The following is a 25,794-nucleotide window of genomic DNA, read 5'->3' as shown; positions in this document are numbered from 1 at the left end:
AAACAAAACAAAAGCAAAGAACAGAACAGATCAGAACAGAACAACAAAATACCAACTTCACTCAGTTGTCAGAAAACACTGAAGCTTTGAAAGGTAAGTAACCATGTAGAACATTTCCAGTGACTTCTGCAGAGCTTTGGGTTTCGTCTGTAAGATGTTTTACTCTCTTAAGTGGTGTTTATGTTTTGTTGGTTCTTTTTGCCTTTTTTCTTTTTTTTTTCTTTTGTGGGTTCCTGGGGCTTGAACTCTGGGCCTGGACACTGTCCCTCAGCTCTTCACCTCATGGCTAGTACTCTACCACTTGAGCCACAAAGCCAATTCCGATATTTTGCGTGGTTTATTGAAGATAGGAGTCTCACCAACTTTTCTGCCCAGGGTGGCTTTCAACCTCAATCCTCAGATCTCAGCCTCCTGAGTAGCTTGGATGACAAGCATGTGCCTCCTATGTGTTGGTTGGTTTTTGTACTTAGATGAGAGTACAAGCGATACACTAGTGAAGTATGATAGAAAATTTAAAAAGCAAAACTAAACATGGGCCATTTAAAGATTTCACATCTACTTACTGGGTGTTTTCCTTTAGGTACCTTTTGTCTCCACATGTGTGCCAGCACTGGGGCCTGAAACTTCGGGTGACAGCTGTGCCTGGTCTCTTGCTGATGCTAAGACCTCTGCCACAGGAGTCACACCTGCAGATCTCCATTTCAAAGGGCAAGCGAACTCTCTCCTTCTGCGTGTATTTCTGTCTGTCTGTCTGTCTGTCTGTGTCTCTCTCTCTTTCTCTCTCACTCTGTCTGTCCAATTTTAAGGGAATGAAGGCCTGTGAGCCCATCTCTGAGAAGACCTCGAGAGGAAGGATGGAAGATCCTAAGTTTGGTGTAGTAAAGCTTCCTAGGCAGATCATGTGTTGAAACGAATGAAGCAGTAAACGAGTAAGTAAGCGCATTGTGGCAAATAACTAAATACATCAATGAACAGAATGCAATGCAAACCAGAACTATAGGATTTGAGAGCTGGTCGATCCTGTGGAATCCAGCGTAGGTATGAGTATGTGTAGTTGGTTTGTAATCATCCAGGATTCATATCCCATGATGCTGACGGAGGTTCACATGTAATCCTGTTCCTTTTCGTGTATCGACGAATATGGAAAATGTGCGGATGCCATCGTTAGAATGCACTGTCTTTCCACATTTCAAGTCAGAATCTCAGATTGCCGACTGCCTTAATAAGGTTGTGAGCAAACGGTTTAGTGTTGCACTGGGACCTCCTCTCCGGCTTCCCTTTCCATTCAAAGGTTTCGTTGAGGTGGTCTGCAGGCCTGCCAGGTAGGACTGGAGGTGAAGATTAGGTCAGGCCATGGCCTGGACTGCTAACTTCTCCAAGGGGGCTTGCTTGAAGGAGGGCCTTGCTGCAGCTTTGGGGCAGGGCAGGCGTCTGGGCGCAGGTCAGTGGTGGCTGTGGAGGCAAAGAGAACCTTGTGACCCGCCCCTAGGAGACCCCGCCTCACGTGACCAGCGGGTCCCCTGTTGTCAATCACCAAGGGGTCCTCCAAGAGGTCCTCCAGGAGCCGGCAGGAGGCGCCTATGTGCCCTTCCGCCTGTTCCCGGGTGTGTCTGTCTGGTGATGACGTAAGTAAGTGACGTACTTGGTAACGGTTGTCCTGTGCTGGGGAGCTCGGACCCCTTCGTTCCTCCCCTGCCCCACCAGCCACAGCCTGGCTCAGTGCCACCTGGGCAAGGCCTTCCCGTGTTATCCGCGCCATCTCCGACCCTTGCTCAGCCGGTGTAGTCCGGTGAGTCCTGGACGCCTCTGTGTCCTTGGGCCCTAGTGTCAGTGCGGTGGTCTGGGCGGCGCCCCCCATGGTCCCTCCCCTGCGTCGGGCTGGGCGACGCTGCTCCAGAGCCTCAGTAGGCCCTGAAGACGCAGCTTGCGATGCCGAGCAGGCCGGGGAAGGCCACAGTGGGAGTAGGCCGCAGTGGGAGTCGGCTGCAGGGAGTGGTGGCCATGGCGCGCTCTTGGGAGGAAGCGGGTGGAGGTGGTGGCTGGGTGGCCCAGCGGTGCGAGGCAGCCGAAGCGGCCCTAGTGGACCGACAAGTGATCCAAAGTGGGGGCGAAAGGAGACGGGCAAAGGCCAAAGGTCCAGGCCTGCGACGAAGGCCGCAGCCGCGCCGCACACATTTTTCACTGTGTAAACATCGGCAGTGGTGGACTAACTCCCTGTGGGGGAAAAGATGCTGGAGTGTCTGTAAGCCTACCTTCTCCAGGAAACGACCAGGGATTGCAGGAGAGGGGGAGCACCATTCTGAAGGCGGCCTCTGGAGAGAAAGATTTCTCTCTGGTGGGTGAGGAGGATGTACAGCAAGAGAGTGGGAGGCCGCACGCGCAGTGAGCCGGCCCTGCCCTCTCTGCCTGTGCGCCTTCTTTGCTGGGCTGTCTTTCTCTGCACTTCAGCTTCATTTCCTGGTGCTGCCTAGTGGTGCCTGGTGCTGCCTGGTGCTGCCTAGTGCTGCTTGGTGCTGCCCGTTGCTGCCTGGCGCTTTCTCACATGGTTTGTCCCCTGGGTGGCTGCAGTGAGACCCCAGGAAATTCAATTTTTGCTCGAGTACACTCATATGAGCCCTTAAGTTGAGGCGGTGCCGATTTCAGCCAGTATTGCCCCCACTGTCTGAAAATGCAAACTCAAATTCGATGCGAAAAAACTGCTTCCTAGTGTGTCCAGTGGAAGACTAGTGTAAATTAGGACAATGAAAAGGTCTGGAGGTTATATTGTCATGTATCGGGAGAAAGTTTTTCACTTCTTGAATGAACGATGATTTATCTTTTTGTTTCCCTTTTATTTTTCCCTGTCGTTTTCCTGTCCCTTTTTCCTTTCAATATCCTTGGCATGACAGTGGGTTTGGAAGTTGGCTGTACGTTTTTTCCTCTGAAGAAATGCTAAGTGTTATTAGTGCATACTGGAGACCTTACATGCTTATGGGGGTGTTTGTCCTCTAGTGGTGGGGGTTGGGGGACGAGAGCAAAATAAAAACGTTCTTCTCTCAGAGGACTTTGGTCTTACTGGTTGCTGAGCAGTGAGAGAACCATAGTCGATGCACTGTGGAAGGTGTAAGGAGAGCTGACTAGGGTCTTCTGTGGGGCAGTATACGGCTCAGAAAGCTGGCCGCTGGGGATTTTAGCTTACATGCACAGCATTATGAAAAAGTAGGTATTTTAATGTGTTGAGGTGTTCTTTTTTTTTTTTTTTCTTATACTGGTGTGTGGAACTGTTTCTGCCTCTTTGCTGCAATAAAGAAAATGGAAAGTATTAGATCATCCAGATTTTTCCATTCTTGTAAGAAGTATGTGAATAAGTGCTAATCATGTCTAATGGGAAATGGTTTAGAACACAATTTGGAAAGTAGAAACTGGCAGTTCCTTCAAATGAAAGTAAAAAATAATCTTCTAATGAAATCATATATTGCTAAGTGTGATTTATCCTGCCATGGAAACCATACCTGATGTATCAATTGTCATTATTTAAATACATAGAAACATGCGGTGCTAATACGCTTCAAATGCCTGTTAAAGAAACATGGGAATTAACTTTTAGAGTTGTCAGATTACTGACCAAACAAAGTCAGAAATAATTGATCTGTTGAGCTCAGACTAACATATTGTATAGATGCTGGCAGGTCCTTGGGGTCCCATTTTGGCTGGAGGAGGGGGTGAGCAGGGTCCACCATCCTCTGCTCTTCACCCCCAGCTTCCAGTGCTCATGGAGTTACACCTTGGCTTTTAGAGAGATTCCCAGGCATGAGCATAGCAGTGCCACAAGTCCGTGTTGGTAGAGCCAGCAGTTCCTCAGCAGCTGCACTCAGGGGCTGTGGGCATGAGACAGGGGGCACCGTGGCCAGGACACCACTGCTGCTCAGATGAGTTGGACACTTTAATTACTGCTAATCAGTGGGACAGCCTGGCTCTGGGAGATGAAATCGTGCTTGGATATCTTTTTAATTAATAGATAAGCCAAATAGCTATATGGCATGAAAAAAAATTATATGATAATACGCTTTGAGGTTTTCCACTCAGAAAATAATGAGAATTTTTGACCATAGGAAGCTGTGAGGGTGCGTGTGAACTCTTGCTCTGTCACATACAGCTAATGACATGTGGCTTTCATACTTTTTTTCTTTTAGTGTCTCAGGTTATAGAATCCGAGATACCATAGTCACAAGTGACATTTTAGCTTGTAAAATTGTGTGATGATACCTTATCCGTTGGAAATATAGGAATAAGAATCTGGCCATGATTCATCAGACATGAATTTTGAGCGATTGCTCTCTTGAAGAGTTGGTGTTCTGATTGATGCCTCTGGTTGGTCCCTCCTGTCACTGCATCACTGGTGGACACTTGTAGGTGGCTCACACATCTCATATTGCTGTACTCGTTGGTATGTACCATTGATAAGTAGGAACTGGTTTGGTATATCACAGCAAATGACAAATGGTGTAGACCTGTCTTTGTACCCCTTCCGTGAGCTATAGTTGTGGGTTGTGTGCTTTGTAGCCTGGTCCATGGGAAGCAGCAGGGGGCACTGACGGTTGCCGAGTCACAGTGGGCGTGTGGTGTGGAAGTTTTCTTGAGGGATTTTGTTTTGGTTCTCCTTTTCATGAAGACTGGAATCAAGCATACATGTAAATTTTTGGTAATCCATCTGTAAGTTAAAAACTCGGAAAGTTGCAGATATTTACAGGATGGCTCCAGTTGAGACAATCTGAGATGCTTAGACTAGAAAGTTCATGAGGGTGCAGTTGTGAGCAGCATTGCTGAGGTATGTGTGACATTGGACTAGAAGCTCTTGTTCACTGCAGAAGTTTCAAGGCAGAGAAATATACCAGGGGAGTCAATGTGGGCTGCCACTACTAATCGTTATCAAGAAATGGTGCCTCTTCTCTCATGGTTGGTTGCTCTGATTTTTCCTATCTTGCTGAGTAGAACAATGCGCTTAATAGCAAGGGTGTTATGGTGGCTGACTAGAGAGAAGATTTAGGATGTCTGCCCTGTCCTTAGGTTAATTATGAAGACACAGGTATTTACAGAGTAGCTCCTAAACTTGTGTAGCCTACACTGTCCTCACAAAAACCCTGCCTGGTGAAAGAACTTACCAAATGGCAATAACCCTTTCATTATTCTTCAGTTATTGAAATCTTGAAGCACCTCCTGTGACTGTCCAGTTACTGGAGTTCCTGAACATGTAGAGCATGTGTTTCCAACAATCTTATGGTATAAAAGCCAAGTTTTCCACACCTTTTCGGGACTGCAACTGATCACAGCAGCAATGTTTCAGCAGTTCTCCATGTTTACTACATCAGGATGAGGTTTTGAAAGGAGTGAGTGAAAACAGAGAGGCGGCCATTTGTACAGGCTTTGTTGGCTGCCTTGTGAAATAAAATGCTTAGGCCATTGTTTTTGTGGATTATAGAAGTAGCTGATTTGTATTGGGAGAGCTGAAGTCCTACAGAGAAGATAGAATGATATCCTGCACATTACATCAACATGAGGTGTTTCAGGACATCGGTTAGTTGTGGCTGATGAAGAGTAAATTAGCCTCAAGCATAAGAAAGAATCAGGTGAGATTATCTTTAGCAGGAAATCATGTGATGAGTTTATATGTGTCCATGTTTATATGAGTAGTTCTTTTATTTTTTTTTACTGTTTTTATTTTGTGTGTTTAGAAGGGTAGTCGGTGATGAACTGGAAAACCAGAGGTATACATATTTTGGTAGTAGTCGCTTTTGGCCAAAGGATGTGTTATTTTATAACTTACACACAGTTTATTTTTTGCATAAACTAATTATTTATTTAAAGCTATAAAAGTGAGGCAGATAGTTGATAAAATAATTTGGAAAGGATAATTAGAATGATTCACAAGATTTAACATAGGAGGATGATACTTTACAAAACGCCATGAGGGGAATAAAAGTCAAACTCTAAGTAAAAATGCCACATTACAGAGTATTTTATAAAATACAAAGTCGAAGATATAAAAGAACTATATATATTCTAACTCTAAAAATGAGTAATCGCGACTAAATATTAGTTTTAAATTTACAGTTCCTGGGCATGAGAGCCACGAAACTGTACATATCTCCGGAAGTATGCACAGCCGTTTGCTCAGCCATACAATTTACACACATTTTAGAAAGACAGTCCCTGTCCTTGTTTAAAACTTAGTGTTTTGAGGGCTGAGTATGGTGGCTTATGCTTGTAATGATACCTGCATAACGGGATGACTTTGAAGCCTGGGAGGGCAAAAGGTTAGGCTAGCAAGATGACATGTAAACTGGGTCTGATGGCACAGGATTGTGATCCTAGTTACATGAGGTAAGAGCATCTTGAACTGAGGATACGTTAGATTACCCTGAAAAGTAATACAAGCCGAAGAAGCTGGATGTTTTCCTGAATTTCTTGTCTAGGGTTGGTAAGAGCCTAGATAAAGTCATAGTTGAGCCCCAAAATTGTTCGTATATGACTGACTGATTGACTTGCGTCCTTTCTTTTTTTCTTCCTTTCTTTTTTATGTATGTAAGTATGCATATATATACATATATATATATATATATATATATACTTTCTACATTAATGTATATCTTTATATATATATTCACAGCTTGTGTTCTGGGAATGGGACTTGTCAATTTGTCAATTTTGTCAATTTCCTTTTATCTTCAAGGTGGTGTACAGAGGATTTAGAGTTACAAATGAAAGGCAACCACTCCCTTTCTTGTCGTACCCATTACCCCATACCTCATTAGTCTCCCACTTTCCATCCTTCCCAACTCAGTTAAGTTTTACAGTGCGTTTCCAACATAGTGTCTTGTGAGTATCACTGGGCATTGGTTTAGCTTTTTTCCTTTGTCTCCTTTGTTTTTCCTTTGTTTCCTTTGTTGATCCCTTTCCATTCAGATAATTCAGGTAAACATATTGTATTTGACTTTTTGGGAATTTGAGAAGTAGCTATCAATGTGCTAGAGAGGAGGGGACAAAGAACTGGAAGGCAAAGTAGGTAAGAATTAAGGTTCCCAGTGCTCTTCATTATTGGTGTTACTTTTGTTAACTTTTGTTACTTTTGTTACTTTTGTATTAGAAGTTTGAGATGCTGAGTATAATAAATAAGTTGTAAAGAAGCTGGGTATTTCCTTTTTTTTCTTCTCTCTCTCTCTCTCTCTCTCTCTCTCTCTCTCTCTCTCTCTCTCTCTCTCTCTCTCTCTCTCTCTCTCTCTCTCTCTCTCTCTCTCTTGTATTGTGGTCGGGGGTTTGGGAGAGCAGTCCTGGGGCTTGAAGTAGGACTTGGGTTGAGTCCTTGAGCTGTTTTTCCCAAGGCTAGCACTCTACCACTTAGAGCCACAGCACCACTTCTAGCTTTCTGAGTGATTAATTTGTGATAAGAATGTCAGGAACTTTCCTGGTCATGCTGGCTCTCAGCTTCCTGAGTAGCTAGAACTATAGATGTGCTATTTGTCAGGAATCGATTGGTGAGGGGTTTCTGTCTTAGTGTTTCTTTCCACTTATCCTCACCTCTCCTGTAAGGAGGTTTGCACAGTGTTCTCAGGTGTTTTAGGAAATGCGCTGGATGCCTGGGAACTCAGTTGATCCAGCTGCTTGGGAAGTTGAAGCCAAAGGATCACAAGAGCCTAACAGTGGGGAAGGGTCTATGTTAACTGACTAGCTAGCCAGCTATCTAATTACATAACTAAATAACACATCAATAAATAAATGTATTATCAAAGTGGAAATGATGTCATCTGTTGTGAGTACAGTTTCAAAGTTTGAACTTTGCCGACAATTGTAGACCTCTTTCAACAACGGTTCGAATGAGTAGTGTTTCTCTGATATTGCATGGTCAAAAATGTCTTTTCAGCAAGATAACTGCATCTCTGTGTGCCCCTCATAGGTTCATATCCACTGGCTTGCATAAAACTGGTTTATAGGGCTGGCTCTGGTGGCAACTCCCACTTTCAGCTTTTTTGGTGATGATTCATTGGAGTTAAGAGTCCCAAAGGCTCTCCTGCTCAGTGTGGTTTAAAATGTGCTGGTCACATCTCAGCCTCCTCAATAGCTAGGATTACAGGCCCTTGAACTGCTTTAGTTATTTTTGAAACAGAGCCTTCCCTTTTTGACTGGGCTAGGCTCTGACTCTAGTTCTCCTCCTGGTGACTTGCTTTACAGGCATGTCTCAGTGTGTCCCCTGGTCTCTGTGGAGACCAGGAGTTGCCAGACTGGCTTTGAACCATAATCTCGCCTCTCTCTCACTCTCCAAAGTACCATACCTTAACTAGCAGCTCTCCTAGGCCAACACATGTATAGATGTTTTAAAAACAAACCAGGTATAGACTCAGATATAACAAGGTAAGCATTATTCTGAATTAATACCTAAATAAAAATTTGAATTGTGCTAGATTATGATTTGACATGATTTTTATACTGCAGTAGTACAAAATCTCAGTATAGTACTTTTGCAAAATAATTGAGCAGCATTGAGTAGAAGCCAGGTGCCGGAGACTCACGCCTGTAATCCTAGTTACTCAGGAGGCTGAGATCTAAGGATCATGGTTCAAAGCCAGCCTGGGCAAGAAACTCCATGAAACTCTTATCTCCAATAAACCATCAGAAAACCAGAAGTGGCTCTGTAGGTCAAGTGGTAGAGTGCTAGCCTTGAGCTGAAAAACGGAGGGACAGTGCTCAAGCCCAGAGTTCAAGTTCCCCGACTGAAAGAAAAAAAAGTATCTTTTAAAATTGCTTTTTTTGTATGCATGTATCCATATAGTAAGAGTAACCAAAGCTTGCTTTAGAAATACTGTACTGCGTGAGGAATATACTTTTTTGTTTTGTTCTGTTTTTCTTATTTTTTTTCAAACTTTCTATCCCTACCCTTGTTTTTTGCCTATGGAATATGCTTTTGAAGTTTGGTCACACTGGCTGTGGGACATGAGCCTTCTTACTATTGGTTCTCTCGCTAGTGTCTCCAGAGGAACTGAGATTATATGATGGTTGCCACAGACTCAATTGTACTTGTCTAGTTGATATTCATACAATTTTCTTTTGTGAAATATGATCTCATTTTTGTCATTTTGTAAAATAGTTCTCTAATGATGAGTAGACCAGGGGAGAGCCCTAGATGAAATTCAGTGATCATAAGTGTGCTAAGCATTTCCACTTGTTTTGGTTTTTCGTTTATTTTTGTTGTTGTTTACATTTTCATTAGTTTGGGTGGAGTAGATGGAGTGCTGGCACTGGTGCTGTTTCTATTCTGTTTGGGACGCTTGAATTCTGGGATTTGGGAGCTGGAACTCAGGACCTGAGCACTGTCCTTCCTTTACATTTTTCTCTCCAGACTAGCACTCTACTACTTGAACCACAGCTCCACTTCCTGCTTTGGTTATTTACTTGGAGCCAAGAATGTACTGTAGATTTTCATACATGGACAGCCAGGCTTTGAACTGTGATCCTTAGTATCTAGACATAGGAAATTTTAAGTCAAGGTATCTGAGTATCAAGATATAGGAGATTTTAAAACAGGGTACACAAAGAAAAGCTCTGAGTTGTCTTTTTACATCCCTGACTGAGTAAATGTGTCACTTTGAAAGGTAGTGCCTTGTTGAAGGTGCTCTTAAGCCTTTGGCTTTCCTTTGCAGCCTTATTTTAAGCTGTGGAAATGTGGAGAACATGAGACAAGATAAGGTAGGCTGGGAAAGTAGTATGTGTAGTAAAAAAGGTAGTACATGGGCTATTTAACAGTTTTTCTCAAAGTCTAATTAACATTCATGTTTTTCCCCATGTATTTCCTAGATTCTGTTCCTTAATTAAAACTTCCAAATGAGCTCTTCACAGGCGGTTTATGGTCTTAATTTTGCAAGTCTTAGTCAAGCTCAAGGTGCAGTGAAGGCTGAGAGGTAGACTGATATGGAGAGACAGAGAGAAACAGACTGAGGGTCAAATAGATAGTGTGTTCAGGGCAACCATCTGGTGACCCGTGTGATCACTTGGTCTTCTTCTACATTTGCATATAGACTTGGACTCCTTGTATCATCTGTCTTGAGACGCTTGTGCTGGCTGTATTGTTGTGGGTATTTCAGTCCAATGTTACCAGCATATTCTTTCTCCCTTCTTGTAGATACATCTGCCATATGTTTCACTGATAAGAGTGGTGTCATTGAATAATTAGAGGAAGTTAGCAGTAGTGGGCCCCTGCTAAAACATTACCAGAAGAGGTTTAAGGTGCTCTGAAATACAAAATGAAAACACTTCCAGTTCCTCCACCACGGTTCTTGAGCTGGGAATTTTATCCAGGGCCCTCATACATGGAGAACATATGTTCTGCTGATAGGTTGCATCCCTATTTCTTTTGTTCTGACGATAATGGGGGAAGGGGAAAGTAGGGCATCAAATGCACTGTTGCTTCCTATGAAAAGAGGAGATGGGGTTGCTCATATTAGTAACTGCTCATATGAGAGGTATGTTCACCTCTCCTGTGCCCCAGTATGTGTTAGGAAAGGAAAGCATTCAGTGACTCTTCACAGACCCAGACTTCAGGCTTTAAAAATAGTTGCTGTCTTTGCCAGATCGTCTACAGCATGTAGCATTGGCCGATTTCTTTCCTATGTGCTGGAGCTCTTTCATCTTTTTCATTGGTTGGTCACAAATGATTAAAGTACAAGTGAATCTCAGAAGGCTGAGTACCAAAGAACCTTTCCAAAGTGGAAAGGAAGCAAACACACCTCTTGTTGGAGTAGTGATGTACTTAGCACCCTCTTACCAGGCAAAATTAGTATTTATAGCAGGTAAGCCGGTGATAGGCTTAGCCTAATAGTGCAGGGTCTTTGGAATATTAACATCTGTGTAAAATTTTCTGAGCAGCAAACCTCTATGGATGATCAAAGGAATTCTGCCTACAGATTGTTGGGATACCCTCTGCTCAACACAATTGTAGGATTTCTACATAAAAATCAACTTTTGTTTATTGGGTTTCCAGTCAGATGTGGTTGTGTCTTGAAGGAATAAATCCACTTGAAGGACTGTATTGATTTCAGACATCAGGAAATTATGAACTGTAATGTTAAAAAAGAAGTAAAAGGAAGAGAAATTGTTCATGAGGAATTGGCAAGGGATGATACCGAGTCTGGCAGGGAGTGAAGAAAACTGTAATGTGTTATACATTAGGACTCTCCCTTAGTTTGTGGGTTTGGACATGTTCTTCCTGTTGGAAAAAAACAAAAGCAACAATATGGGAGGAAATCAGAAAGGTGAAAGGTCAGGGATAAGGTAGCCCTGAGATACATGGGAGGAAAACTAGGATGTCACTTAAGGAAAGGGAAGGAATTGTGTGCCAAATCCTGAGCAGCCTAAAGGATAAGTAGTTAAAAAAGAAAAGCTGGTATGTCAAAGGAACTTGTGTGCCAAATCCTGAACAGCCACAGGATAAGTAGTTAAAAAGAAAATCTTGTTATATCAATGGAATTTTTTTTTTTTTTTTGTCTGTCATGGGGCTTGAACTCTGTGCCTGGGCGCTGTAACTGAGCTCTTCAGCTGAAGGTTAGAACACTACCACTTGAGCCACAGCTTCACTTCTGTTTTTTTGTGTGTTTTTTTGGAGATAAGTGTCTCGGGGACTAGTTTGAACCACAGTCCTCCAATCTCATCCTCCTGAGTAGCTAGAGATTACAGACGTGACCATCAGCTATGGATATCAATGGCACTTTTGTTTCCATGTGTGCCTTTGTGTTGGTCTTTAGAGAGAGTCTACTTCCATATGTAGCAAGCTTTTGCTTTGGCCTTAAACTTTCTATTGACCTGCATGGCAGAGCACACGCTTCATCCAAAGCACTAGCATTTCTATTACATTAATTGGATTGGCTTTTGTAGATAAACCGAAAATGCCCTTAATTCAGTTTCATCTAGTTGGTTAGAGAAGATTAATTTGGATTTAATTGTGTGGGTGCCAGTCCTGGAGATTGAGCTCAGGGCCTGGTGTCCATGAGACTGAAAAAGGATTACTTTTAGGCTCCCTACTAGCTAGGATAACAGGACCCTGGCACTTTATCAGGCTCTTCATTGAGAAAGCATCCTTGCAAACAGTTTCTACGCCGACTGGCTTCAAAGTATAATGCCAGTTAGTAATCTCAACTTTTCAATGAATTATGTTTGAGCCAGGAGCTCGTACCTTACTTGCATTTACATTTTTAAGAGAAGAAATAGAAATATGTAGTGAGACCTAGTTTTGAAAATCAGGAATAACAATAATGGATTTGCAGCCAGTATTGGTTCTCTGTTTCATTCGGGTTGATGACTGTGGTCTTGTTATTTGAAGCAACGTGATTGTCTTAAACTATGTTTCTTACCAGTGAATAGAGAAAAACTGGGATGTTGAAAAGCCATTGTTTATATATAAATTACAGTTGAGTGTGTTATTTACTTGTATGTGTTTATCAGGACCACATAACCTTTTTTGAAAAAAATAAACTCTTTTCATATACTAGGTCTGATCTCTGTCCCTGAGCCTGTTGTACTCAAAGATAAGACCTTATCTCTTGAGCCACAGCAACAGCTTTTTCTGAATAGCTTATTGGAGGTAAGATGTCAAAGATTTTCTCCTTTATATTGTCTGTGAAGCAGGATGTTCAGATCTGAGCCTCCTGAGTAGCTAGGATAACTTGTGTGCCACTGTTGGGCAGGTAGCATGTCTTCTGAATAGAAATGCATATTAATAGCCGGGCACTAGTGGCTCACACCTGTAATCCTATCTACTCAGGAGGCTGAGATCTGAGGATCACAGTTCAAAGCCAGCTTGGGCAGGAAAGGCTGTGAGACTCTTATCTCCAATAAGCCACTCAAAAACAGGAAGTGGTGCAGTGGCTCAAGCAGTGGAGTTCTCCCCTTGAGCTGAAGAGCCCAGGAACAGCACTCAACCATGGACAAAAAAAAAGAAAGAAAGAAAGAAAGAAAGAAATGCACATCAATGTAGGTATCTATGTATCTACCTATCTATGTATTGATGTGTCTATGTACATATCTATCTATACCTGAGACTTAATTTTTCTACTGGAAACTAAATATAAAGTGAATAACTTTACTCTTTTTCTATACCTCTGTTAGCATTTTAGCTACAATGAGAGAAAGAGAGGGATTAGGGTTTCACACAGGTTATGAAAGTGGGTTTTTATTCTGCTCATATGAACTTGTCTTCTTTAATGGCGGAGAAGAGTTCCCTTTTAGACCAGAGAGCAAATGAAAGAGACTGACATACAGTTACATGTTCCTCCCTATTTCTGTAATCACAAGGTCATTATAAAGGGAGGCGGCCAGTGACTACCCAAAAATGCAACAAGTGTTTACACTTCTTAGATATTTTGAATTGTTACCATTTTGTGAATTGGTGATAGCAAGATTAAGGTACCTTAAACTTAAGGTATAAGAAACTCTCACAGAAATCCCTTTATTAAATGGGCTCAGGTTGAGCCAAATCATGATACTTTTAACGTTTCATTGTTGGTTGTACTTTATGCCTTGTCATAGGTGCTGTGACGACTCAACATTAAAGGTCATGGATGGAGATGGATTTGAGATGCAGCCACAAGAACCAAACTCATTCTGTCCTGCAATAGGTATAAGTGTGTCTTACATGATCCTACTTTTAATGTATCAAACTTGGAGTTTTTTATTGAGAGAAGAAATGTCCCAATTTAAGATTCATTGATGGCCTTGTAATTCTGCCAGATTCTCATAGCTAATTCATTGGTCTTTTACTCTGGTCACTTGGCTTCTCTAATTTTCCCAGTTATACACTTCCATCCTAGTAGCTATCACAATCAAAGTGTTCGTAGTTGGATGTGTTATTTGTGTCTATTAGTGTATTATCACAGTTCCTACCAGCAAGACTGGTAGTACTTGACCTCGGGATTCTGAGATACATAACTGGATTCCCTTTGGAATTTCTTCCATAAGGGCAAACTCAGGGTTTCTGTGTGGCTTCCTTTAGATTCTCCTGACTATAAAGATTTTTTCAGTCCTTCTTTGCTTTCCACTTATCCACCATATTGATTTTCCCTTTCAGATTTTTGCTCCTGGTACTTTGCACAGGATTCCCTCAGGCAACAGTGAAAGGAGTTTTCTCATGTATTGTATTTTCCATACCATGTCCTCCATCACTTCTGGACTCCAGCCAGAAAACTATTCCCCCTAAGAATGTGTACGGTTATCTTTAGAAATCCAAGCCATTGCTCCAACCTTAGAATTTATCCTATTATGTGTATTTCCAGTTGTTTTGGTATACACACACTGACACAGGTGGGCACACACATTTACAAACATGCACTCACATGCACACACAGAATAACCTCTTATATACAGACACATGGCATTTTTACAATATTAGGAAGTAGGAGTTTGTTGTTATCTCTCTCACAAATGTGAAATATAAAAGGCCATTCTCAGTGTTCCCAGTCCATGAATGTCACTGAAGTTGTACTGAAGTTTAGCCCTTTTTAGTTGTAAAAGAACATTTAAATCTGATACTAATGATCCTGTGGGCATAGGTTAGGAAGTGCAGCAACCTTCTGGAATACAGTTTCTCTTGTAAATTGACAAAAGTTATAAACACAAATTGCCTGTTACTAAGTTCAAGATAGCCTGACACCTGATAAACATGGAGAAACACCTGAGTTCACAGGTGTCTCCTGACTGCAAAGCAAGCTACTCAGGATGTTGAGATCTCAGGATTCTGATTCCAAGCCATTCTGGGCAGGAAAGATAGAGAGTTAGGCTGGAGCCAAAATCCTCTCCAAGACATTTTCAGGTCTTTTAGTCTATCCCCAGGAGAGACACAACAACACAGGAAAAAGAAAAAGAAAGTAAGCACAAAAGACAGTTTTAGGAAGTATTAGCATTGGTAGAGGTACAGGAAGACTTTCTGGGGAAAGCCATCTTAGCTAGCTCTAGTGCTACACACATGTAATTGGGGTCCTCAGAAGACTGAAGTGGGAGTATCTTACGTTTGAAAGCACCCCGGCTATATAGTGAGACCTTGTCTTAAGCATGATTAAGGAATCTAGGCCCTGTTGGCTCCTGCCTAATCTAAGCTACTCAGGAGGCTGAGATCTAAGGATTGTGTTTCAAAGGCAGCCGGGGCAAGAATGCTGGTGAGACTCTTTTCTCCACTGACTTGCTGAAAAGAGCCTAGAGTGGAGCTGTGGGTCAAATGGCAGTAGCCCTGAGCAAAAACTCTCAGGGATAGTATCCAGGTTCTGAGCCCCATTCTCAGGACAGGTACCCTAAAAAACAAGAAATTAAAATACACAAAATTCAACTCATCCTTTCATGAAGGTCTTACTCTTTGACCTACATAATTTTTGGAACTCTTGTTATAAGAAAAAGTCAGCTTGCCACACAAGATTAACTTTGTTTTGTGTTCTCATCTCTATTCAACTTGTCTGAAGTATGTTTATCCTGAAATTCTGTTGCATTTCTGATGTATGTCTATCTTGAATTTCTGCTGTCTTAACTCTTAATTTGACCTACCTTTTCTTTTTAGTCTCTAGCTCCTTACTGTTGCCTTCAGCCCAGTGCGGGAGTTGGAGGAGGAAGGCACCAGGGGACTGGACAGGTGTTTGTGTGTGTGCGTGTGTGCGTGTGTGCGTGTGTGCGTGTGTGTGTGTGTGTGTGTGTGTGTGTTTGTGTGTGTGTGTGTGTGTGCTGAAGGTTGATCGCTCAGAATAGGTGCTATCCCAGAGTGTTTCCCTTTGCTGTCTTTGTGTTATTTTGCTTAAGGCTAACTCTCTTGGGGTTGAGCCACAGATCCACTTCTGGCTCTTTTGGATAATGTATTGGAATTCAGAGTCTCACAGACTTTCTTTCCAGGGGCTGGTTTAAACCCCATCCCCAGATCTCAGATCTCCTACTAAGGAGGATTATAGGCATGCACTACTGCCTGGGATTTGCTAGCTGTCGAACATTTTTGTAAGAAAATATTTACCTTTCATACGTTAGGTTGTGAAATATATCAGTTTCCTTTCATTAAAAGATGTTTTCATTCTGAGACCAATTGTGTTTAAAAATGTAGCTTGCAAGCCAAGTAGGCTCTGGTGGATCATGCCTCTGATCCTTATTGCTCAAGAAGCTGAGATCTGAGGATGTTGGTTTGAAGCCAACTGTGGCCAGCAAATTCAAGGGACTCTTATCTCCAATTAAGCACCACAGAGCAGGAAGTGGGGATGTGGCTTAAGGTCTTGGTCCAAACTGTTACGTTTTCTCTCAGATGTGAACGAAGCCTCCTAAACAACAGTGGTACATGAAAACTTCTGCAGGGCCTTCTGTGTTTACTCATGAATAGACACAGCAGACACACCCGAAGAGGATACTGTTCCTTGAGGAATCCAAAAGTGTACATCTTAAATACTGTTCATGAAAACGATTGCCACAAATGGAATTCATTTCGTTGGTGTTGTTTCTTATTCTTTTTTCCTGGTGGATTAGTTGTACTGTTAGGGTGGACAAATGTAGATGTGATATTCAATATACCTTATAGAAACAATGTACTATGTGCAACTTGTGGGCAAGGACGGCAGGACAAATCTGGGAGGAAAAACGGATGGTGACACATTATCTAGAGAGTATTTTACTCATAACCTGACTTATGGAACTGTGACCCACCCCTTCATCTTCCCGTACAACTCTTTAATATTAAAAAAGAAATTGTATTTTTAAAAAGTTACACAAGAGGGCTGGGAAGGTGGCTCAGTGGTAGAGCGCTTGCCTTGCATGCCTGAGGCCCTGGGTTTGATTCCTTAGCACCACATCAGCAAAAAGAAAAAAGCCGGAAGTGGCGCTGTGGCTCAAGCGGTAGAGCGCTAGCCTTGAGCTGAAGAGCTGAGGGACAGTGCCTAGGCCCACAGTTCAGGCCCCACGACCGGACCCCAAAAAAGAAAAAAGTTACACAAGAGAATGAAACCTCAGTTCCAGGAACACAACTAAGGAAGGGAGCGTGTGAAGGGACGAGGTAGGAAGGGAAGGAGGCATTGAATAGGAGAGCAGGAAGGAGAGGACAAAACTGAGAGGGTAAGAGAGGAAGTAACAAATGGAGGAAGGGATAATAAGTGAAGTAAGCCAGGCCTAAAGAAACTTAGGTCCCATGCTTTCCCTTATTTGCAATAACTAGTGTATGTATGAGTCAACCAGAAAAGGTCAGATAAGTTGATGTTAGGGAAATGAACCCTAAGATATGTATTCTAATGTTTTTTTCTTTCATGTGATTGTTTCTAACACAGTATTAAGATTATTTCTTTGTTGCTTTGTTTGTCCCTCCCCCATGGTATAACCCCTTCATTTACTGTATTTGAGATTTGGTATAATTTGTGAAGGGAAAGGGAAAAAACAAATCATTTAAATAGGGATACTGGTGGATACATTGCAATAATGAGATGTACAAGTCCTTAAGTGGAAAACAAGCTTTAGACCTTTTGTGGGGGCGGAGGGGGGAAGGAGGATTGGAAGAAATGGGAAGGGGAAACAAAGGAGGAGGCTACAATGCTTGATAAGAAATGTACTCATTATCTTGCCCATGTAATTGTCACCCCTCTGTACAGTATTTTCACAATAAAAAAAAAATGGAGGGAGGGAAGGAGAAAAAGCATAAGGATAATAGGACTTGGAATTATATTCCTGAGTGTAAAGAGTTTTAGCACATATATGGTACATGTGTGCACATCTGATGGATACTAGATGGAGAAAACAAAAACAGAGCGAAATGGAAAAAAATCCATCAGAAGGACCCATCAGCTTCACAGGTCATTGATCAAAACAAACTAAGCAACTCATGGCATCAATGGGAGGGAAGGGAATGAGCAGGAAAGTGGAAACTGCTGATACTAAGCACAAGGAAAGAAATGTTACATATCACCTGATGTGGAAGATATAACTGTATTGTCAAAGCTCATAGAACTCATAAACTCTATAGAACATGATAAAGACAATTTGCCTGATGAAAGTTAGAATGTGGTTGTGACTTTTAACTAAGTATCACTATCTCACAATACTGTGGAATTCATGTAATCACTTAGTCACAATAAAAAATTTGCTAAAACAACTACAACAACTAAATCACCAGTTATAGGGCCTAAGGCTTTGGAATTATTGCATGTCTGATTGCTACATTTTACACCTCATGTTTGTAGGAAGGAAGATTTCAGTATATTCCTACCTATCAGTTTTGGTTCTTTGTAGGGAAAGAGAGTCAAGAGGATTCACTTTCACTGCTGATTTGCTTATAATGTTGGCTTTACAATTGCTACAAACAATGAACCAATTTTAATTAGAAGATTGTAAAATAGTTCCAAGATTCCACAACATAGCTCACCTGTTTACAAGCAGTTATTTAAAACTAGGATTAAGAATTGGGGATACGGAATTCTATGCCTCCATCAGAAAGAATGACATTGCCCAATTTGTTAGGAAATGGAAAGGCTTGGAAAAAATTCTATTAAGTGAAGTAAGAGAAGCCCAAAGAAACATAGGTCCCATGGTTTCCCTTATTTGCAATATCTAATATATGTATGAGTCAAACAGAAAAGGTCAGATAATGAGATGTTAGGAAAATGAACCCTTAGATATGTATTTAAATGTTTTTTTCTTTCATGCATTTGTTTCTAACCCATTTATAAGATTATTTCCTTGTTGCTTAGTGTGTCCCTCCCCCACAATATAACCCCTGCTTTCACTGTATTTGATTTCGGTATAATTTGTGGAGGAGACGAGGAAAAACAAGTCGTTTAAATAAGGATACAGGTGGACCCGTTGCAACAATGAGAAGTACAAGTTGTCATGTCCAAAACGAACTTTACTACTTTGGTGGGGGGGGGGGTGGGGAGGATTGGGTGAGGGGGTGGGGGGACACAGGGAAGGGATGTGAAGGGTAAACAAAGGAGGAGGCTGCAATGCTTGATAAGAAATGTACTCATTATCTTGCCCATGTAATTGTAACCCCTCTGTACAGTATGTTCACAAAAAAAGAAAAATACATTTAAATACATTTAAAAAAAAAGAAATGTACTCATTATCTTGCCCATGTAATTGTAACCCCTCTGTACAGTATCTTCACAATTAAAAAGTAATAATAATAAAAATTTAGAAAAAGAATTGGGGATACCCAGCCTAACACCGTTGGATCAGGCCTATAATACTAGGTATTCAGGAGGTTCAGATTGGAGGATCAGCCTGGGCACCTTTGGGTAAAGGAAAGAAAGTATATGTCTTGTTTTTTGTTTACTGTAACCTAATTTAGCAATACCAGAAATTTGACTTATGTGGTATGCTGGGACAATTTTTTCTCAAACATCTCTTAAATTATTTTCTTTTCTGTGAGTCAGATTAGAGATTGTATTGGACAAAAAGACTAAGAAAATAGCACTACTTCATGTATATCAGCTGGTTGATTCTGATATATTTCCCACCTCTGTAGTGAATGATGCATGCAACTTGGATCATGGTGGTCCCATTAGACCGAATATGGACATGGAACCAGAAGTCAGTTCTTGTAAAGTAGATGACACTTGCCCTGAAGTCATGAAGATGTCCACTTTAAAATCTGACAGTGGAATGGATGACTTAGGTAAAGAGGAAACCTTCAGCATGTTTATATGCTGTTCCAAATTACTCATCTTGATTCCTTAAATGGTCGACCCTTAGCTTTCCTAGACCAGAATAATTGACATCTTCTTTGGAGACATCTTTTAAGATGTACTTGAAATGTATGGTAAAAGTATTACAGAGGACTGTGTTGAAATGAAGGTTCTAATGAATTCTTGTCTTGTTTCCTGACCGGTGGCCATGCAGACATGGTAGAAAGTGCCACCTGAGAGTAATTTTGGAGAGGAACTAGTGTGTCAGAGCAAAAGAATTTTTACTTCCAGGGAATAGAAACATGTATGCCTGTCAGTGACTGCAGGCAAAAGAAGAAGTCTTAAGTAAGCAGAAGGCATGTGGTGGGAAACATGTCCATAAGTTGTGGGGATTAAGAGCTACTCAGGATTTTGTATTTGGGACAGTAAGTTTACTATGAAGGTACTCTGCTAACTGAATGTGTCTATGCCTCCATTTTATTATTATATTTCAGGCAGAACTAACATTTTTGTCCAAGGACAGCCTCAGCTTATATTGCTGCTAACTGTAGACTGTTGCGAAGCTGGAATCCCACATCCAGATTGTTGTTGTCTCAGATTGTATTACTCCTAAATATAGTCTACTGAGTAAGTAGCTGGGGCTCACACACAGGATGTCTGTTGAGATGCTGTCTCTGCGTTTTTTCCAAGCAGCTCTCCTTTAGTGGCTGGATTATACACGTAAGATGCTCTACCCAGCCTACACTGGGTATTCAATGCAAGCAGTATTTGAATGAAGTAAGGGACACTGTTTTAGTCATTATTATGGTCTCTTTTTTCAAAGAAGGCATCCTTGTCTTTTAAGTCAGCAAGAAATCCTTAGGTTGTTGATTCTTTCCTTCTTGCCTTTCATGAACTCGGTCTTTCTGTCCTCTTTTTGCCTTTATTCTTTCCTTCTCAGCCTTTGTTACTTCCTTTCTTCCTTTCTGTGTTCATTCCTTGTTTTCTTGCACCTTTCCTTCTATCCTCCCCGCTTTCCTTCCTTTCTTTCTGTCTTCTTTCCCTCCCTTCATCCTTTGTTCCATTTTTCCTTCTCTCTGTCTCATTTTCTTTCTGTCTTTCCCTTTCTTCCCCTTGGGGTTTACATTCAGTGGTGGAATTCTGTGCTTTACCTTTGTGTTTTCAGGACTGGAGGTCTATCACTTGAACAACAGTGTCTCTTTCAGCTTGAGGTTTTGGTGTTTAACTGCAGAAAAGAGTGACACATGCTTTTCTTCCCAGTCTGGCTTTGAACCTCAGATCTTCACATCTCAGCCTCCTGAGCTGTTAGGGTTACACATATGAGCCTACCGGTGCCCAGCGACATTGGTGCTTTGAAAGTTTATGGAAGGGGTCGATGGTATACACCTTCATTCATAGCACTTTGGGAAGCTGAGTCAGGAGGATTTCAGCCAGCATGGGCTAGCAAGATTCTGTATGAAAAATCAAAGTATGAATTACAGCAGAGTCTCAGAAATTAATATCTCTAACTTTTTGTGCATCTACTTAATTTTGTACTTAGGTTTTGTTGAAATTACTGATGAAGGATATATCGATGTGATTAAAGGAGAGGAATATGCTACCGCTCTAGCATCTTCTGCTATACATGAACAGCAAGTGGGTGACAATGAAATGAAAGCTCTGATGCCAGTCTCATGGACAGTTGCTTACGGTAAGTCACATAGTAGTTGAAGAATTCAGTCTTTGAATAATGAAAAAACTGGCATCTGTGTTATTCAGAGTTTAGCACTGAGAAATGAATTTGTGGTGGTTTAAGGAGAGGTGAGGAATTCTCAGATGGGTTTTCTTTTTCCCTATGCATTTTGCTCTGAGTTTCCAGGTACGTTAGAAAGGGACAGACTTTCAATGTGTTAGCTTATAATTTTGCTTGTACATGGCTCATGACTTGACCACCTCTTTAGGAGATTGCTGGGTTTGGAAGCAAGGTGTTTCCTGGTCTCGATATGAATGTGTCCATAAACAGTCCCTAAGCGGTATGGAGGTTCCTCAAAACACATAGAGCTCCCCTGTGACCCAGCAATCTGACTTCTGATGCCCCTCAGTAGAAGAGTAGATCAAGAAGATATTATACATATATACAATGGAATTCTGGCTTCCATCAGAAAGAACCATACTGTCCCTTTTGTTAGGAAATGGAAAGACTTGGAAAAGATCGTATTAAGTGAAGTTGACCAGTCCCAAGGACATTTAGGTCTCATGGTTTCCCTTATTTGCAATAATTAGTATCCATAGAGGATAATCTTATCAGAGAGCTGAAAAGCTCAGAAACCTTGTACAAATGACCATATAAGCTGGTGCCAAGTGAAAGGAACCCCAAGATATGGACACAAGAGGTCTGTCTTAATTGTTACTGTTTTAAAAGTACCATGTGATTTTATTACTTTCTGTTGTTTTTGTTGTTTCTTTGTATGTTCTTTCCCCTATGGCATATCCCCTGTTGCTACTGTACACATTAAAAATAAAGTAAGAATTTTAAAAAGACACAGTGACTGAAATAAGGAGTTTCTATATCTCATGAGTGTCAGCACTTGTTTTCATGTTTGGGGCTAAGAGTCCCTACTGTTTTATGCCTCATAATACTTTGTAAAAATGTTTTTAATACTCACTTACTAGGTGATATCTCTGATGGACCTGAAAACCAGACTTCTGGAGCAGGTACCCTCTTGCATGCAGATGAGTGTGGTGGCCAAGATCGACTCGCTAAACAAAACCCAGGGAAAAGGAAGAGAGATGATTCCCAGCAACAGCAAATGGGTGAGGGAAGGGTAGTTTTCACTCCACACGTTGGTGAGGTTTTAGAAGAAATTGATGAGCTACAAGTAGCTTTTGTTTTTGAAAATAGAGTTTCTAGAATTCAGGGAGAGTCATGAATGAGTTCCTTGGAAAAATCTGATTGTGGTTCAGAATGAAGGAAAGGAATCAAAACTGTAAGCTGATTTTAGTGGAGATGAAACAAAATTCCCAACCCACCTTATGGGTCTGGTCATTGTTTTTAGGGTCCTGTGAGTTTCAACTCACAGGATTTTTCTTGTTTGTTTGTTTTATTCTAGGTCATCGACCCCTGAGCTAAGGTACATGGCTAGGGTGCTAGCTCTCCTTTCTTTTTCCCCTTGCATTTTTTTCTTATTTGGGTCTAGCACTGAATGAAGTGAGCTGGCACATCCCTTACAGCTCTCTCATATGTATAATTGGAGATAAGAGTCTCAGGAACTTCTCTGCCCTGTCTGGATTGGAACCTCAATCCTCAGATCCTCAGGCTCATGAGTATCTGGGATTACTAGCATGAGCCACATGCACTCAAATTTCACTCATTATTGTCAAGATAAGCCAGCCTGGGCAGGAAAATACATGAGACCATTATCTCCAATAGACAAAGAACCAAATCGTCAAGTACAGCTGTGGTCCCTCTGCAGGCATATAGGATGATATTTTTCTCATTCTCAGACTTTTGTTTTATCATAAAGTGATATGTAAAGAAAAGGTGCCACCAAAAGGTACTTAGGTGTAAATTCTGTGAATGCGAGACAGCTGTTTTACAAGGGATATTGAGTCATCACCTTTTAGCAAGAACTCTCCCCACAATTGTGTAGGGTGCAGAAAATGTTTTGGCCCGTATTAGAGCACAGAATCCACATGAGAATCCATTGGAGAGGTTATGGGTTGTGGAGGTGGGGGGGGGGAGTAGGGAGATGGGGCGGAGGGAGCTCTATTAGCACTTGTCCTGGGAATATGAGTCTGCGGACTCTTCTAACTTGAAAACACATCCAAAGTCTAAGCCCAGCAAAGAGATGCCATTTAAGGGTGACATTTATCTTCTGACTTCCCCAGATACCAGAGAAGCAAGGCAACATGGCTTTATCAACCCAGGAAGCAAAAGACACCAGTGTTGGTATTGTGACCACAGGAGCTCAAGCTCAGGTGATTTGAAACGACATATAATTTCAGTTCACACCAAGGAGTACCCCCATAAGTGTGACATGTGTGGTAAAGGTTTTCACAGGCCTTCCGAACTCAAGAAACATGCCGCTGTCCACACGGATGAAAAAATGCATCAGTGTAGACATTGTGATTTCAAGATTTCAGATCCATTTCTGCTAAGTAGCCACATTCTGTCAGTTCACGCCAAGGATCCTCCCTTTAGATGTAAGAGGTGCCGAAAGGGATTTCAACAACAGGATGAGCTTGAAAAGCACATGAACACACACAGTGGTCGGAAAGTGTTTCAGTGTGAGCACTGTGAGTACAGCACCACAGATGCCTCAGGCTTTAAACGGCATGTTATCTCCATTCATACAAAAGACTACCCTCACCGCTGTGAGTACTGCAAGAAGGGATTTCGAAGACCCTCTGAAAAGAACCAGCACATACAGCGACACCATACAGATGAGAGCTTGTCCTCTCAGTGTGTCCACGGATCTTTATAAACCTGTGCTGTGAAGCAAGAGACTTTCTTAAAGGCAGTCATCCTTGGTCATAGGCAGCTGTTGATGTACAAATACAGCTGAGTTCTCTGTAGGCTTTATTCAGTAGAGCGTTCTGGATCTTACTCTCTTTCTTTAACAGATGAGCAAAAAGAAAAAAGATTAAAAATCATCAACAAGTTGCTTTGTAGAAAGTAGCCAATCCTTCTCTTTACTGAAGTTTTAGTCTTTGAAGCTTTAATGCATGCTTACTTACCTAACTTTCCTCATCTCAACAAGATGAGTCACTCTAAAAAGTAATCATCTTAACCAGGTTGGGGCAGACATTTTCACATTCCTTGGAGATGAGATGATTTTGGTAATATAAATAGTGTCAGATCTTAACTGAACTTTACAAGGAATCATTTCCTGGTCTTAGTTTCTTCAGCCTTTTGGACTGTGAGACTTTCCGTGTGAGCACACTAGTGAAGCTGAATACACATTGACCGTATTTGCCCAAAGTTTTCATTTTGTCCAGTGGGAAAAGAATGCTACTACTGAGCATAAGATTTCCTTTGTACTGTCTCTCTATTTTTCAGCAGAGCTACCTTTCCAAGTAATTTTGATTTTTGCTCTGTGTGTTCAGATTGTGTTTTATAAATGAGACCTCATGTAGTCAGGCTTTATAAGACTCTCAGAAGTGCATGGTACCTGGTGACACTTTTGGCCACTTAGCTGTTTTTCTTGGGTATTCCTCAAATCTTATGTCTAGGGTGAAAACTATTCGACAATATAGAGCTTGAATATCTAGAAATGTCTGCGATCTTTCTGTAAACTTGATATAAAAGAGTAGAGTTCATGTGAAGTAGAGAGATAAAACGAGTGAACTGTGTAGAAAGTTTTCCCTAATAACTTTTATTCCTGCCTTGAATTGTTCTGGGAAATTAACTCAGACATGGTCCTTCTGTTCTGAGAAGCTGGTAAAGATACTTTCTGTTTTGCAATGAAAGGGACATGAGGAGGAATTATAACTCCATTTAATAAATGAATGAGAAGTAATTCCTAGAGTGGCAGATTAAGCCTTCTTTTTGTTTGTTAGAAAACAATGCTTGAAGAGTTCCTATGCAGGCTGGCTTTTATTAAAGCTTAAGATGGAAGCAGTGGAGGGGCTCAGATTTGCCTTGAGCAAAAGAAGCTCAGAGGCAGCACCTAAGGCCTGAGTTTGGGCAGGCAGGCAGACAGACAGACAGACGATAAGCCCAACACACACACATCTTCACACACACACAAACACACACACACACACTCATACACACACACAGAGTTCAGATGTGAAGTTTGGCTTTCAAATATCAGCCAGTCTTTCCATTTTGTCTAAGAGTTCACTCCATGTTAAGTCACTAACTTGACTATAAATGAAATATGAAATTAATTCACTTTGCTCGTCTTGAGGCATTAAGCTTTTTAGAAAAGAGGAAATTTTTTACATCTCTTAATATAGAAAGGGACACTGCCAAATGGGGCAACTAATAGAACTGATTTTAAGAAGCACATTCTGAAGAATCTTCTGGTTCATGATACTCCAGGCTACATGTGCTAATAGGCTTTTATTTTGTAGTGTTACACACACACACACACACACACACACACACACACACACACAACTTCTTCACACTCATTTTCAAGTTTGACATCCCACCATAAATACAGAT

The 25,794-nt window shown here is 41.4% G+C and overlaps 1 protein-coding gene across 1 annotated transcript; it reads left to right on the top strand.

Annotated features, from left to right (window-relative positions):
- The first annotated feature begins 1,730 nt into the window (after positions 1 to 1,730).
- On the top strand, positions 1,731 to 25,509 carry LOC138823770 (zinc finger X-chromosomal protein-like). Its single transcript, XM_070017325.1, has 6 exons — positions 1,731 to 1,789; positions 13,549 to 13,637; positions 19,484 to 19,633; positions 21,184 to 21,333; positions 22,296 to 22,436; positions 23,511 to 25,509. The coding sequence occupies exons 2-6, from the start codon at positions 13,577 to 13,579 to the stop codon at positions 24,104 to 24,106; spliced, it is 1,098 nt and encodes a 365-aa protein (XP_069873426.1). The 5' UTR covers positions 1,731 to 1,789; positions 13,549 to 13,576; the 3' UTR covers positions 24,107 to 25,509.
- The last annotated feature ends 285 nt before the right edge of the window (positions 25,510 to 25,794 follow it).

The sequence above is a fragment of the Dipodomys merriami genome, unplaced genomic scaffold, assembly GCF_024711535.1.
Source record: "Dipodomys merriami isolate MVZ:Mamm:240054 unplaced genomic scaffold, mDipMer1.0.p SCAF_123, whole genome shotgun sequence".
In the NCBI taxonomy this organism is placed as follows: domain Eukaryota; kingdom Metazoa; phylum Chordata; class Mammalia; order Rodentia; family Heteromyidae; genus Dipodomys; species Dipodomys merriami.
This window is presented reverse-complemented; position numbering and strand designations above follow the sequence as displayed.

What these genes read in the sequence shown, in the direction of transcription:
- LOC138823770 (XM_070017325.1), top strand. Translation starts at nt 13,577, where the DNA reads ATGGATGGAGATGGATTTGAGATGCAGCCACAAGAACCAAACTCATTC. An exon ending in CTCATGGACAGTTGCTTACG is followed by an intron (nt 21,334 to 22,295) that starts GTAAGTCACATA and finishes CTCACTTACTAG; the next exon opens with GTGATATCTCTGATGGACCT. An exon ending in TTCCCAGCAACAGCAAATGG is followed by an intron (nt 22,437 to 23,510) that starts GTGAGGGAAGGG and finishes TGACTTCCCCAG; the next exon opens with ATACCAGAGAAGCAAGGCAA.